General features: G+C 37.1%; 3 protein-coding genes across 9 annotated transcripts; 2 read left to right on the plus strand and 1 right to left on the minus strand.

Moving 5' to 3' along the window:
* Positions 1–98: 98 nt before the first annotated feature.
* LOC104704974 (putative sphingolipid transporter spinster homolog 3) lies at positions 99–3,268 on the plus strand. 7 transcript variants are annotated; one of them, XM_019227935.2, is made up of 16 exons: positions 100–370; positions 460–591; positions 683–784; positions 877–981; positions 1,089–1,164; positions 1,254–1,328; positions 1,406–1,508; positions 1,589–1,651; positions 1,737–1,824; positions 1,918–2,015; positions 2,109–2,185; positions 2,253–2,366; positions 2,437–2,556; positions 2,622–2,778; positions 2,859–2,937; positions 3,036–3,249. In XM_019227935.2, the coding sequence occupies exons 1-16, from the start codon at positions 246–248 to the stop codon at positions 3,064–3,066; spliced, it is 1,545 nt and encodes a 514-aa protein (XP_019083480.2). In that variant the 5' UTR covers positions 100–245; the 3' UTR covers positions 3,067–3,249. The 7 variants fall into 7 exon arrangements, 5 of the variants coding, with proteins under 5 accessions (XP_019083480.2, XP_019083477.2, XP_019083479.2 ...); XM_019227932.2 differs by having other exon boundaries at positions 103–370; positions 2,650–2,778; positions 3,036–3,268; XM_019227934.2 differs by having other exon boundaries at positions 169–370; positions 439–591; positions 2,650–2,778; positions 3,036–3,268.
* A 1,738-nt stretch (positions 3,269–5,006) lies between these two features.
* Positions 5,007–5,948, plus strand: LOC104702809 (putative sphingolipid transporter spinster homolog 3). The gene is made up of 6 exons (XM_087458653.1): positions 5,007–5,128; positions 5,237–5,312; positions 5,403–5,477; positions 5,539–5,641; positions 5,720–5,808; positions 5,892–5,948. Coding segments are annotated over exons 1-6 (402 nt in total). The 5' UTR covers positions 5,007–5,126.
* Positions 5,949–9,285: 3,337 nt separating this feature from the next.
* LOC104702810 (histone-lysine N-methyltransferase, H3 lysine-9 specific SUVH6) lies at positions 9,286–12,648 on the minus strand. Its single transcript, XM_010418729.3, has 2 exons — positions 12,277–12,648; positions 9,286–12,008 (listed from the first exon to the last, which is right to left on the minus strand). The coding sequence occupies exon 2, from the start codon at positions 11,993–11,995 to the stop codon at positions 9,470–9,472; it is 2,526 nt and encodes an 841-aa protein (XP_010417031.2). The 5' UTR covers positions 11,996–12,008; positions 12,277–12,648; the 3' UTR covers positions 9,286–9,469.
* Between the last annotated feature and the right edge of the window lie 1,452 nt (positions 12,649–14,100).

A 14,100-nucleotide genomic window follows, 5' to 3' on the forward strand; every position in this document is an offset into this window, starting at 1 on the left:
CAAGAATCTGCTGGAAACCTCCCAAGTTAGTGAAAGCTTGATTCTTGTCTTTTTTTTTGCTGGGTAAAACAAAGAGAGGATGATAAAGAAAAAGAAACAAAGAGAGAAAAAGAATATTGCTTTATTCACGTGTAGCTCCTTTGGGATGAAATTTCACTTTTTTTTTGCAAGTCCAATAATAAGATTACAGTGATGCTTTGTCCTTAGCTTTTCTTTTTGCTAAGAACTTTGTTTGAATTTATCAAATGGTGACCATAGAAGAAGATTGTCTTCCGCCTGCGATGGAGACGCCGCTGAGTTGTTATTCTCCTTCATCAACTCCTCTCGCAAGCATAGAAATCGTCGAATCTTCTTTTCTCTCTCCCGTTTGGTATGTATATTGTTTTTTACTTACCTTTTTGGTTTCTATGATGAGTTTGGACACTGAAACATACATAGACTCAAAAAAACATTTTCCAGGTTACTGGTGATCTTTTGCACCATTAACTTGTTAAACTACATGGATCGTGGTGCGATAGCGAGCAATGGTGTCAATGGAAGTACCCGGAGTTGTAATGACAAGGGAAAATGCACTCTTGCAACTGGAATCCAGTAATATATTAAAAGTTGATGGATTACTCATTTTCTAACTTATTCTTCTGTTTTTACTTAGCTGTTTTGATCTAAAAGTTGCGTATTTTAGGGGACATTTTAACCTAAGTAATTTCGAAGATGGTGTATTGTCATCTTCATTTATGGTTGGACTTCTTATTGCATCACCAATCTTTGCTTCATTGGCAAAAAGGTGATCAGAAGAACTTTTTTTGTTTGTTTGTTATGTTTCCCTCTTTTAATGTCTCAAACTTATTAAAGTGTTTTTGTTTGTTTTTAGTGCAGCTTCAACCCATTTAGACTTATTGGAGTAGGTTTAACTGTTTGGACTGTTGCAGTTCTTGGTTGTGGCAGTTCCTTTGCCTTTTGGTTTATCGTCTTATGCCGTATGTAAGTTGTTCTGTTTTTTCTGTACACCATATGATTGGTTTTGGTGTTGGTGTATTATTATGTAACGTTTTGGCATTGGATGCAAATACTCTCATTATTACTCGTAGGTTCGTTGGTGTAGGTGAAGCTTCTTTCATTAGTCTTGCAGCTCCATTTATAGATGATAATGCTCCTCAGAAACAGGTCTCTGGTTTGATCTTTTGTTTTGCACGTCTCGTGAAGCCAAATGCACCATTCTTTACAAGCTTGTTTGTTAACCATTTTTTTCCCAGAAAGCTGCATGGCTTGGACTGTTTTACATGTGTATACCAAGTGGTGTTGCTCTTGGTTATGTCTATGGCGGATACGTAAGTTATATTTGTTGTCAAATTTGACACTTAAGGAAAACGAGTCGCATTGTGTGATTCCTTCTTGATGCTTTTAGGTCGGGAAACATTTTGGTTGGCGGTACGCGTTTTGGGGTGAAGCTGTTTTAATGGCTCCATTTTCTGTTCTTGGTTTTGTAATGAAACCTTTGCAGTTAAAAGGTTAGGAACAAATCTTGTCTTATGATATATCTATTAAGCATGAACCGTTAAAATATTGATCTGAGAAAATTAATAAACAGGGTTTCCTTCTACTGATTCCATAAAGACGGTTAGATCAATTGAAGTAATGACTCCATCAGCTGGTGAGTTTTATAATCTCTCTTCTATGGTGGTAATGTAAATGTACACTGGATTATACAATTGTGCAGTGACACTTTCCTTTTGCAGGCTTAGAGACATTGACAAACAACAATCGTCTTCAGGTTGGTAATGAGATTGAGCATGATCAATTTAAGGTCTCTATCGAAACTAGCAAGTGAGTAGCTTTCATTGTATCTTTGGTTTGAGGTCTCTTTTATTCCATATACTTATATATTTTTTTGTCAAACCTTTATTTCAACTGTGGTAGGTTAAGTTATGCGAATGCGGTCTTGAAATCATTTACTGGATTTGCAAAAGACATGAAAGTTCTGTATAAAGAGAAGGTCTTTGTTGTCAATGTCTTAGGTAAGTAATGTATTCCTCTTTCTTTTTCTATTCGTCTTCTTACACTATTTGATATTCTTTGTTGAATTGATACATGCACTTTGCCTTAAACAGGTTATGTATCATACAATTTTGTTATAGGAGCATACTCATATTGGGGACCAAAGGCCGGTTATAATATTTATAAGATGGTAAAACAGTCATTCATCATTACTCTTTTTATGTTCATGAAAGATTACAATAACTGTAACTTGACAGAGAAACGCGGATATGATCTTCGGGGCAGTAACTATCATTTGTGGGATCGTTGGAACATTATCAGGAGGCTTTATACTTGATCGTGTCACTGCTACAATTCCAAATGCTTTCAAGGTAATAAAAGAGCTTTTCTTCTAGTTTTCGGATTACGCCGGTTTTTTTAATCTTTTACTCTTGGATTCAGCTCTTATCCGGAGCAACATTTCTCGGGGCGGTATTATGCTTCACTGCATTTACCCTGAAGAGTTTGTACGGTTTCATCGCTCTCTTTGCCTTAGGAGAGCTTCTTGTGTTCGCTACACAGGTAAAGAGTAAACTCTGATAGAGTATTGTATTGTTGTTGTAATGTAAACTGCTCATAAAGAACAGCTTCATCTTTCTTCTTCTTCTTCTTCAGGCTCCAGTGAATTATGTGTGTTTGCATTGTGTGAAGCCAAGTTTAAGACCATTATCAATGGCTATCTCCACAGTCGCAATTCACATATTTGGCGATGTTCCTTCTTCACCTATTGTCGGTATCGTTCAGGTAAAATATCAAATCCTGGAAGAAAATAAACTCAGAACTTTCCCAAAGCTAAAATGCTCCATTGTTGTATACGCATGCAGGATCACATCAACAGTTGGAGAAAAACCGCGTTGATGCTTACATCGATTCTGTTCTTAGCCTCTGCAATATGGTTTATAGGTAAAACAAATCTCAATCCTTGAGCTCGAATAATCACAGATGAAAGGCTTTCTTGTCCATATCAAGAACTGGTTCGATTTTTTTTTTGCTTTTGCTAGGGATATTCATAAACAGTGTAGATCGATTTAATAATCAAGAAGAAACTGGAAGTGAGAGCCTGAGGACGCAAGAACAATCGATTGTAAATCCATGATACTACTTAAGCTAAATAGGAATCTGTCTCTATTAAAAATTTAACTAGGGTCTTGTACAGATCCAAATTATGTTCTGTTTTTCTATTCAGGTAAAGAGTTTTCACAAGGATGAAATAAACTATTCCGCTATTCTACAATTCCATTAAAAGAGACGTTTTAAACTTAAATTCAAGCTCTAACTAAGACTAAAATGTAAAATAAACTGATGGGAAACAAAAGGAATTTGAATATTAAAATGGAGAAAAAGTTTGAGAAAACCAAACATAAAACTAGAAGAACTGAATAAGAAAAAACAGGGAGAAAAAGTTGAAGGCAAATCCATCCATCAATAGAGCCTATGGGTACATACGGCAGAACCACAGTAGCAAGCTTTCTTCTTGATATTACTCCTAGTGGTAAGTCAGTTCTTGAAGCGGAGGTATGTTGTCCATTGCGAAGAACATCACGCGAGGCATTCTCTTGTCAGCATGAATCATACAATACGTTTTGTGCGTACAGATTTGGCGAGCAACTGATTTGTTTTAGTTCAGTTCAAGAATCACTATCTCTCTTTTTCACTCAATTATATATGTTCAAGACACCTTTCTGGCTTAATTGCAAATTAGTATATAAAAAAATCTCTAACACACGCATAAAAGATACCTAAAACTATATAAAATAATAACTTAAGAAACTAAGGATTTGAGAGAAATAATTCAGGCATAGACAGAAGCAGCGTATAACAAGTTAAGGCCACTATGTGACGAGTCTGAGAGGACAGCACCAGACCATTCAATGTTGGCCCAAACCTCCCACCATCCCTCGGCTCCTTGGCGTCGCGTCAGGGAAAGCTCGGCATACCAAAGCTCCAAAATGTGATCAGGACCTTGAGGCCGGCGGGGTGCTTGCCAGAAGATGGCCATCCTGTCAACAGAGGAGGCGCAGAGTTTGATGATATCAAAACCAGAGTGTTGCTGCTGTACCATAACTACCCCGTCTCATTGCTCCTCGTCGTCTTCGATTCCAATTGACTACATCCCCGAATCGCAAACATTGTTGATTTATTATTACCGGCGGTGTGATCTATTTCTGTGTGAGGAGGATCCATCCAGACACAACCTAATACTGTAATCTCAATGCCCTGTTCTGTTTGTGTACAATTTATCTTCAACTATTTATATATATACAATTGTCGGTCTAGTTATAAAGGAAAATAAACAAAAAAAGGAAAATAAACAAAAAAGAAAAGGAAAAAGAAACAATACCAAAGACATTGAATCAATGGACGAACCAATCGGTTTAGGGCGGTTCAATTTCAAAACCAAAATTAACATTTTTCTTGAAGAACTAACTGGATGAGCTTTTCCAAAAAAAGTTGCAGTCAGAAAATAAGGTAAGAGAAGTCTCACCATATTGATCTGAGGCACTCCAAATGCAGTCGACAAAGGGCTGCAACCTCAGGCAGCCAAAAACCAGGTTCCTCGACAAACTGGTCGGTCAGCGGACAGCGGCCATGGCAAGACCTTTGCCTTCTAAGTCTTCACTGCAAAAAAAAACTTCCATGTTGGCGGGAGAGAGCTCCATTCAAAATTCTCAGAGACCGTCCTCATCAAGACCAATGTCATCGGATCATAGGCAACGGGTAGTAGAACAGAGAGAGGTTTCCCCTGACATCGCCACACCCCAAAATGGAGTTGTCCGTTTCTTCAGGACTTTATTCATCATTTCCTGCTCCTAAGTAATTTCGAAGATGGTGTATTGTCATCTTCATTTATGGTTGGGCTTCTTATTGCATCACCAATATTTGCTTCATTGGCAAAAAGGTGATCAGAAGAACTTTTTGTTTGTTTGTTGTGTTTCCCTCTTCTAATGTCTACACTTATTGAAGTGTTTTTGTTTTGTTTTTAGTGCAGCTTCAATCCTTTTAGACTTATTGGAGTAGGTTTAACTGTTTGGACTGTTGCAGTTCTTGGTTGTGGCAGTTCCTTTGCCTTTTGGTTTATCGTCTTATGCCGTATGTAAGTTGTTTTGTTTTCTCTCTACACCATATGATTGATTTTGGTGTTTAACTGTTTATTATGTAACGTGTTGGCATTGGGTGCAAATACTTTTATCATTACTCGTAGGTTCGTTGGTGTAGGTGAAGCTTCTTTCATTAGTCTTGCAGCTCCATTTATAGATGATAATGCTCCTCAGAAACAGGTCTCCGGTTTGATCTTTTGTTTTGCACTTCTCGTGAAGCCAAATGCCACCATTCTTTAAAAGCTTGTTAGTTGACCGTTTTTTTTTCAGAAAGCTGCATGGCTTGGACTGTTTTACATGTGTAAACCAAGTGGTATTGCTCTTGGTTATGTCTATGGCGGATATGTAAGTTATATTTGTTGTCAAAAACGAGTCGCATTGTGTGATTCCTTGTTGATGCTTTTAGGTCGGGAAACATTTTGGTTGGCGGTACGCGTTTTGGGGTGAAGCTGTTTTAATGGCTCCATTTTCTGTTCTTGGTTTTGTAATGAAACCTTTGCAGTTAAAAGGTTAGGAACAAATCTTGTCTTATGTTTTATATTAAGCATGAAGTGTTAAAGATATTGATATGAGAAAATAGTGAACAGGGTTTCCTTCTACTGATTCGATAAAGACGGTTAGATCAACTGAAGTAATGACTCCATCAGCTGGTGAGTTTTATAACCTCTCTTCTATGGTAATGTAATTGTACTCTGGATTATACAATTTTGCAGTGACACTTGCCTTTTGAAATCATTGACAAACAACAATCGTCTTCAGGTTGGTAATGAGATTGAGCATGATCAGTTTGAGGTCTCTATCGAAACTAGCAAGTGAGTAGATTTCATTGTACGTATCTTTGTTTCTTTATTCTCTTCCATATGCTTATATTTATTTATCAAATCTTCGTTTCAACTATGATATATAGGTAAGTTATACGAATGCGGTTTTGAAATCATTTACGGGATTTGCAAAAGACATGAAAGTTCTGTATAAAGAGAAGGTCTTTGTTGTCAATGTCTTAGCAATGTTTTCACGCCCGGCGGGACCGGCTGGTCCGACCGGTTAACCCGCAACCCGGAGATTTTACCGGTTCAGGTATAGTGCTAATAACCAGTAGTAATAAAACCGGCAAAACCCAAAAAAACCGCTATTAACCCGCGATCTGGTGAACCGGTTGACCCGGCCGGTTAGCGGTTCAAAAAAATCTACTTGATTTTTGAAAAAATGTATAGAGATTCACAGTTTCAATTACTTTTAGAACATTTTATTTGTTTAGAGCTTAGACGATAACACATTACTCACGATATAGCTCTCGTCTTCAACTTCTTTGTCATCTCTCCTACTTTGGGTAAGAACAGTTGGTTATTTTTGAAGATGTTTTATTAGTGTTCTTTATTTTTTTATTTGGATTTAAAAAATTTAATCATTTTATTATTATTATTAAACTTTATACTTTGTTAAACATGATATTCTTTTTTATAATATTTTTAAAAATATTTATTTTATATAAATACATTAAACATATTATACTCAATTGACCCGTAGTCGAACCCGGTTGACCCGATGACCCGTGGTCGAACCCGATGACCCGAGAGCTAGTCCGGTTCACAATCGGGTCGGGTTTCAAAACATTTAGGTAATGTATTCCTCTTTCTTATATTTGATATCAAAGAGAGACTTGGGTTTTGACTAAATTCAAGCATTAATTATGACTAAAAAATGTAAGTGAACTTTCAGTCAACATAAAACAAGAAGAAGAAATTGAATATTAAAATGGGAAAAAAGTTTGAGATAACCAAACATCAAACTAGAAAAATAACCAAACATAAACTAGAAAAATAACCAACATAAAACTAGAAGTAAATCAAAACAGAGAAAAAAAAAAAAATTTAAAGTAAATTATTTTATGTATTTCAATAATAATGAATCATCAAAATCTGCACAATGGCAATAACACATGACTTAACAAAAATCATGACTTAACATCGGTAGAATGCTAAATAATAAATCTTGGAACTGCTAGGTGCTCAAAATCTTTTTAAAAATTAAAATTTTAAATTATTATTAATAATTGAATTGATATTTAAAATATAGTTTTTTGGTTAATTATCATTAAGTTTACGTAAGATTATTTTTGCATTTATACATATTTTTAACTAGTTTATAAAAGAAAAATAAAAAGAGGTTAGTTTTCAAAAGTGTAAAAAAAAACGTAAACTACTGCTCTATGGCTTCTTTTATATATTACTACTATAAACAATGAGTTTACTCCTTTTAGATAGTGAACTTATATAAGCTAATTTATTGATTATATCATTTGAATATATAGGGAATCTGCATTTTATAAAGAAGTCTATTAATGGGTTGAATTGCATGATTGATTTTGACTACTTTTATAGATGACAAGTGTTATATTTAAGATTTTTCATGTTTTAATTAGAAGCAAATGAAAAGAACAAATGTAAATAAGTGTATATTATATATAAGTATTTGTTTTAGAAGATTGACGAAGGTGATTTCATCCATAATGGATGAGTAAAAACAATCAAAGTAATAAAAAGTCTGATTGGTAACGTATCCAAAACTGTACTGTAAGCTAGAACTATAAGTTTTTATGGAATAGTGCAAAGCTGTAAGAAAGAGTTGTATATGAAAGCGGTACAAAAAAGCTGAGAGTAAAGTTTTTAATAAAGTGTTTAGTAAAGCTTTTGTGATTGGTAAAAAATCAAAGATGTACACTTGTACAGCTTTGTTTTTGGTTACCAATCACACCTAAAATTATTTTTAATAAGTGTCTAAGATGAAATTGTTACGAATACGACAAATTATGTTGGATTTAGCTAATTAGTCTCGGATTTGTACATATTTTGTATATACTGTATATGGTAATGAAGATAACACATAGGTGATAAATGGTATGAAGATAACACATTTGGTTTTTTATTTTTATTGACATTTATTACTATTAGACCAAGGCAGCATGAATTATGAGGGAAAAGGAGGACTTGGAATAACTGGCCAAGGAATGGAAGAGGCTATTCAACCTAAGATGTGACAAAGTGAGAAGAGTGGTTTGGGATTTATGGGATTAGACTCTCCAAGTCTTCGTCCAAAGCTTCAGAGTCCTCCAAAGCCACCTCAGCCCTCCACCAACTGTACCTCCACCTCAACCTTCAACAACTGTTCTTGACTTCTTGACCACTGCTCAAAAACATAAGTTTTGGAATTATATTAGCCATCTTGTAAGTGCTAAAAACCTCAATTTAGTAAATTTGATTAATGAAGAAGTTTTGGAATTATATTAGCCCTCTTGTAAGTGCTAAAAACCTCAATTTAGTAAATTTGATTAATGAAGAAAGATCTTGGGACAGACTTTCCGTTTAATTCAATATGAACTATAAAGAAACGACAAACTAGATTTATATTAATGTATCTTTTCTTTGTCGAGTTACAAGAAGTTGTTCTTCTCTGAATTAGAACCAATGTATTTAAACTAAAAACCTAAAACTAAGTCCCGGATTTCTTCCAGCGATCTCGTCCCATGATTCCGCGATATTCTCCGATATTTGACTCGGTGTTCTTCTCAGTCAAACCTCCCTTCCTGGGCCCGTCGCAAGCCCATCATCGCTACTAAGGATTCGCTGCTAAATAGGCTTCTCCTACGGGCTCTAGATCGGGCGAAACCCAACACCAACACCTCTCCAAGCTGACTAGAATAGACTGCAAGGCTCTTTAATAGAAGTAAAGCAGGTCAAAGAGGAGGTGTCAGCTCCTGTAGTTTCAAATGGTTCCATTTCAGTGGAACTCTTCTAGCTTCCCCAAGGAGAAAAACAAAAATAGAAAACGTAGGAAGAAGAAAAATAATAAGATTACAAAAGCCGAAGATGATTAGCTGCTTTTGTAAGAACTTTTCATTTCATTAGCTTCTTCTTCTTTAGGCTCCAGTGAATTATGTGTGTTTGCATTGTGTGAAACCAAGTTTACGACCATTATCAATGGCTGTCTCCACAGTCGCAATTCACATCTTTGGCGATGTTCCCGAGGACGCAAGAACAATCGAGTGTAACTCCATAAAAATGCTTCAAGCTAAATAGGAATCCGTTTGTATTAACCTTTAACCAAGTCTTTGTACGGATCCAAAACACAAATGATATACCACTTAGAGACTTGGTTTTTGACCATACTCATCGAGCTTTAACTATGACTAAAAATGTAACGTAAACTGTTGATTCAGTCAACATAAAACAAGAAGAAGAAATTGAATATTAAAATGGAAAAAAGTTTGAGATAACCAAACATAAAACTAGAAGAATCTGAATAAAGCAGAGGTAGAAGTTTTAAGGCGAATCCATCTATCAATAGAGCCTACGGGTACATACGGCAGAACCACAGTAGCAAGCTTTCTTCTTGATATTACCCATAGAGTCCCGTACCTGGTCGATCGCATAGTTGTAGTGGTAAGTCAGTTCTTGAAGCGGAGGTATGTTGTCCATTGCGAAGAACATCACGTGAGGCATTCTCTTGTCAGCATGATCATACAATACGTTTTGTGCGTACAGATTTGGCGAGCAGCTGTGGTTTATGAATCTCCCAATATTCCCCTTTGTTGCTGCATCAATGGTGAATCCGCTTGCCTCCTCATCTTCTTCCTCGGCTGGGCCTGCCTGTGCCCCCGGCATAATCTCCGACATACCTTCCGCCAAGGTATTTTCGTATCTGTTACCAATATCAAAGAGATACTCATCGTTTCCGGTTCTTCTTTCTGCTTCACTATCCTCCAGAAGCTCACCTACGTATTCGCATATGAAGCTACCCGAAGGGATTGACTTAAGCGACCTCACTCCCCAACCTCTTGACTTAGTTTTGAAAATCTCAAGCGGGAACCTGATACCATGTTGTGTGACTCTAAGGTAGCAAGAAGCAGGGCATTTACAGCGAGGGCCACACTCATAGATTAAAGGCTTTGCACCAACAATGGCTCCATCGTGGTTGTATGGAATCTCTCCTCCGTTTTTGTCCACGCAATTGCAGTTTTTTGCGTCGTCCGTGCAGCCACCAATGCAACTGCATGGCTTTGGAGGAACTGGTCTGCACCAATCCGGGTAAATGATTTTCACTGTGTAGGTGAAAATAGGCGGTTTCTCGTCGTCTATTTCATTCACAGCGCTAATGGGTAGGCGCTCTTTCCCTTCTGAGATGTCAAGTTTGCACAGACCTTCCCGGTATTTCAGATTCTTTGAGTTCTTCACCACTTTCCATGAAAGCTCAGGCTGTCCAGGCAAGCGCCTAAGCTTAAACTTGAAGACAAACTTGCCGTGAGATCCGAGTTCTCGCCAATACTCTTCCACAAGATATAATCCGTCATAAACATAATGTGCACCTTTCTTATCACCACCTGATGATTCTAAAGCTGCCTTTTGGTTGCCCCTTATGACACGTACAGGGGTCTGCTTGATTGAGCTGTTTTTCAATGCGAGGTTCCCCTGTACAAGCTTTTGGTCTTTGGGCGGTTTATATTCCTGTCCACTTTTCTTTGCTTGCATCACATTCCCGCCTTGACCAGTGTAGATCAAGATATCTGAGTTATCCAGAGAGTCGTCGTACCCTCCAGAGGCTACAATACTAGTAGCAACTATGTCGTCACCGTGTTTCATATAATCAATACCACCTTGACTCGGTTTATGCATACCGAGAATGTTCAGCTCCATTCTATATTGGAACTCATCACCAACCTCAATCCCAGGCACAGGTCCCAAAATATGAACACCCACGTTGAGATACTTGCCTTTGCTTTTCAGAATCTTTGAAGCCACGAAATCTACTCTAAACCTTTTTATCCGATCTTTCTCAGGCTTAGCTTCTTCCTCCTGCAAAAGTTTTCTACAAGCTCCATAGAAAAGACGTAGAGTTTCCTTGACTTTTTCCCGGCTACTATTATCACCGCCGCTGCTTGACCCACTGGGACGAGAAGGAGGAATCCCGACATTTAGCATCCAAGACTGTCGAGGTATTCGATGGTCAGGAGAATCCTCTACATCCCGACCTACCCTCTGGCGCGAATAGAAATCCTTCTTCATCCTAGATCCTTCACCACCATACTCTTTCTTGATCGTTCTGGTAACCTTTAAGGCTGAATGAAATGCAACCCCTTTCTTTGCCTTTTTTCTACGCACATCAAGACTTGGTTTTGGAACTGCTAAATCTGACGGCATCTCAATTTCCAACGGCTCAGTCTGTGCCAAATCATCTCTTCCAAAACATTCTTCATCTGCATAAACAACAATGTCCCTCGTCATGTTTTCTGTTCCGCTGCTGCTAACATCAGAACCAGAACTCTCAAGAACCGAGTTCTTCTTTCCCATGGAACCCGCAACCTTCACAGTCTGTTCACTGTTTGAACTCACCCCACCAACAGAACCCGTCGCCAGAACATCCCCATCTGGTCTACAAATGCTCAGAGGCTGAACCTCAACATGCTCAGCCATAATGACATGACTCCCGTTTTCCACCAAATCCCCATCTCCAGGGGGAAACTCACCACAACTCTTCCCATCATCTCTCTGCCCCACCAAACCTTCCTCCTCCTCCTCTTTAACAGAAGACTCAACCTTAATAACATCTTCAGCAGCCTTAACATCTTCTTCAGGTGGTTTGGGTCTAAAGAGGTTCACACCAGTACCACAACCAGGTGGGAAATCCCTAACAGCACAAACCTTCCGACGCTTAAACTTAAGCCCGGTCATACGATCATTCCTGAAACAAGCACCATTCTGAAAAACAACTCTTTTATCAACAAAAGCATCACCATTGTTGCTCATCGTCACTTTAACAACCTTTGATGTCGTCTCCGTATTCACCATACTGGTCTCCATCACACCCATAGAAACCCCAAACCTGAGAGAATTTAACAACAGAGACATCATCATTCATCATCATTCATCATCATCATCACTATATTTAATCAAAATCTCTCACAAATACACAAATTCTTATAACGAACAATCAACCAAGCATGCAAAAAAAACTAATAGGAAATGAAAATCGAATCAAATCGATTTCTTCTACAACGACGATGATCACAAATACAGAACGGAGAAACGCGATTAACTAAAACTAAATCAGATTATAAAGGCAAAAATAGAGGAGGGAGATGAAATTATACCGGCGAAAGATCTCCGTCACCGATCGAAAATGGCCGAGAAGAAGATAGAAATCGAATTGGGTGAATTTGGAGAGGAAGAAGAAGAGCTCTCTCTCTCTCTCTCTCTCTCTCAATCTCTCTCTCAAAAATCGAATCAGATGAAATTTTGGGTAATTGATGGTATGAGGGAGCGAATTAAATTAAAAATTGATTTGAGGAATTAATAATATATAACGATTTGCGATAAAAAAAAAAAAAAAAAAGAAATGGAAGCCAAGAGTAAACATAGAGAGAAAACCAGAGATCACTAGTGTGGTACGTGGAGGTGGAGAGAGCTAGGGAAGGGAGGGGATCGTGGTTGTGGTTTCCTTCCATATTCGTCATTTACTTTTCAAGATTTTACTTTTTACTCTTTTTATTAACTACACTACACACACTCCCCCCCCCCCCCCCCCCCCCCCCCCCCCCCCACTATTTTTTTTTTTTTTTTAAATTGTAAAATGATAATTAAAGTAGTTTTTTCTATTATTATTATTATTAATAATCTCAAATGAGATATTTTACGAAGATCCATATTATTAATTCGTATCTCAAAGTTTTCACTAATTCAAATCGGGTAATTTTGATCATATGTACGTTATCCTAGACTGATCAAAGTACATACATTGAGAATTTGAGACTATATAAAATTTATCCGTTGAAGCTTCAACAGTTGAAGTCTCTTCCACCGAGATATAATAACCAGCTCAAGTAATTAATAAGTCGCAACGAACACACCCATAAATATTCCAACTGAAAACCGCGCGTAAACAGTCTATTTGTTGTAAGAGTCAGACTTCAACTGATATGTGATAGAGTTCAGACCAAAGACAAAGGAACAAGTGATCGATACACCTCAGCTTCTCTTTGCTTTAACACGTCGTTGTTGACTTGAAGTGGACTAGTCTGAAACCTCCTTCGAAGTGGACTTGAAGGAACTTCACTGTTGCTCATGGTTTCAACATATTAATGCCGTAACACAACATTCACAACACAACAATCTTTGTGCCTGAATGATCGAGACTTTGTTCATCATAATATCCAATAATCTTTGTTTAATAATATTTCAAGGCATTAATCAAAGCAAACTCGATCGCGAGCAAATTATAGTGCAAGAAATAAAGAAAAGATATGTGTTTGTTTATTTGAGGCTAATTACTAAAAAATATAAATAAGCAGGCGGGAACAGAACAGAGCCGCAGGCTTTTTAAGTTTGTTTAGGTGGGAGCACCTTAGCAGCCAACAAGAGAAGTTAACTCATCTACCTCTGCTTTGACTTCTCTTATGAGTTCTTCTTTGTACTCTTTAAACGTATCTCTGAGTTAAGTCACTTTTGCGAAAATCTTGTTATGTTGTTGCACAAATTTAACTATTTAAGTTATACTTTGTTTACTAAATAAATGTGAATGTTCTAACTGATAATACAATAAAGAATGTAAAATAAGAAATAATGGAAAGTGTAAATTTTGTCTATACTAGTGATAAATTAAGATGGTAGAAAAAAACAAATCTGGCAACACTTTATTTGTCGTATCTTTCGAAAAACTCTGTAAGGTTTGGAGTTACAAAGAACAAGAGGTTCCCAAGAAATGATGGTAAGAGTTGTGATGCACAACAACATGAAGCTTTCTCGAAATGGATTATTGATATTGGGAACGGAAAGATAAATAAGCTTAATCATGGAGAGATACGGATAGAAATCCCTCATGATTTATTAAAAGCAATCATACATACAGTTTTTGGGAATTTTCCAAATCAATAATTGAATAACACATGTTTATGTTTGGATTTCAAATCCATTAAAAT

Source organism: Camelina sativa, chromosome 7 (assembly GCF_030686135.1).
Source record: "Camelina sativa cultivar CO46 ecotype springtype chromosome 7, ASM3068613v1".
Lineage (NCBI taxonomy): Eukaryota > Viridiplantae > Streptophyta > Magnoliopsida > Brassicales > Brassicaceae > Camelina > Camelina sativa.

Coding starts and splice junctions, on each gene's coding strand:
- LOC104704974 (XM_019227932.2), top strand. CDS start 246: ATGGTGACCATAGAAGAAGATTGTCTTCCGCCTGCGATGGAGACGCCG. Junction 371..459: donor TCTTTTCTCTCTCCCGTTTG/GTATGTATATTG, acceptor AACATTTTCCAG/GTTACTGGTGATCTTTTGCA. Junction 1,652..1,736: donor AGTAATGACTCCATCAGCTG/GTGAGTTTTATA, acceptor TTCCTTTTGCAG/GCTTAGAGACATTGACAAAC.
- LOC104702809 (XM_087458653.1), top strand. Junction 5,642..5,719: donor GAAACCTTTGCAGTTAAAAG/GTTAGGAACAAA, acceptor AATAGTGAACAG/GGTTTCCTTCTACTGATTCG. Junction 5,809..5,891: donor TTTATAACCTCTCTTCTATG/GTAATGTAATTG, acceptor AATCGTCTTCAG/GTTGGTAATGAGATTGAGCA.
- LOC104702810 (XM_010418729.3), bottom strand. CDS start 11,995: ATGGGTGTGATGGAGACCAGTATGGTGAATACGGAGACGACATCAAAG.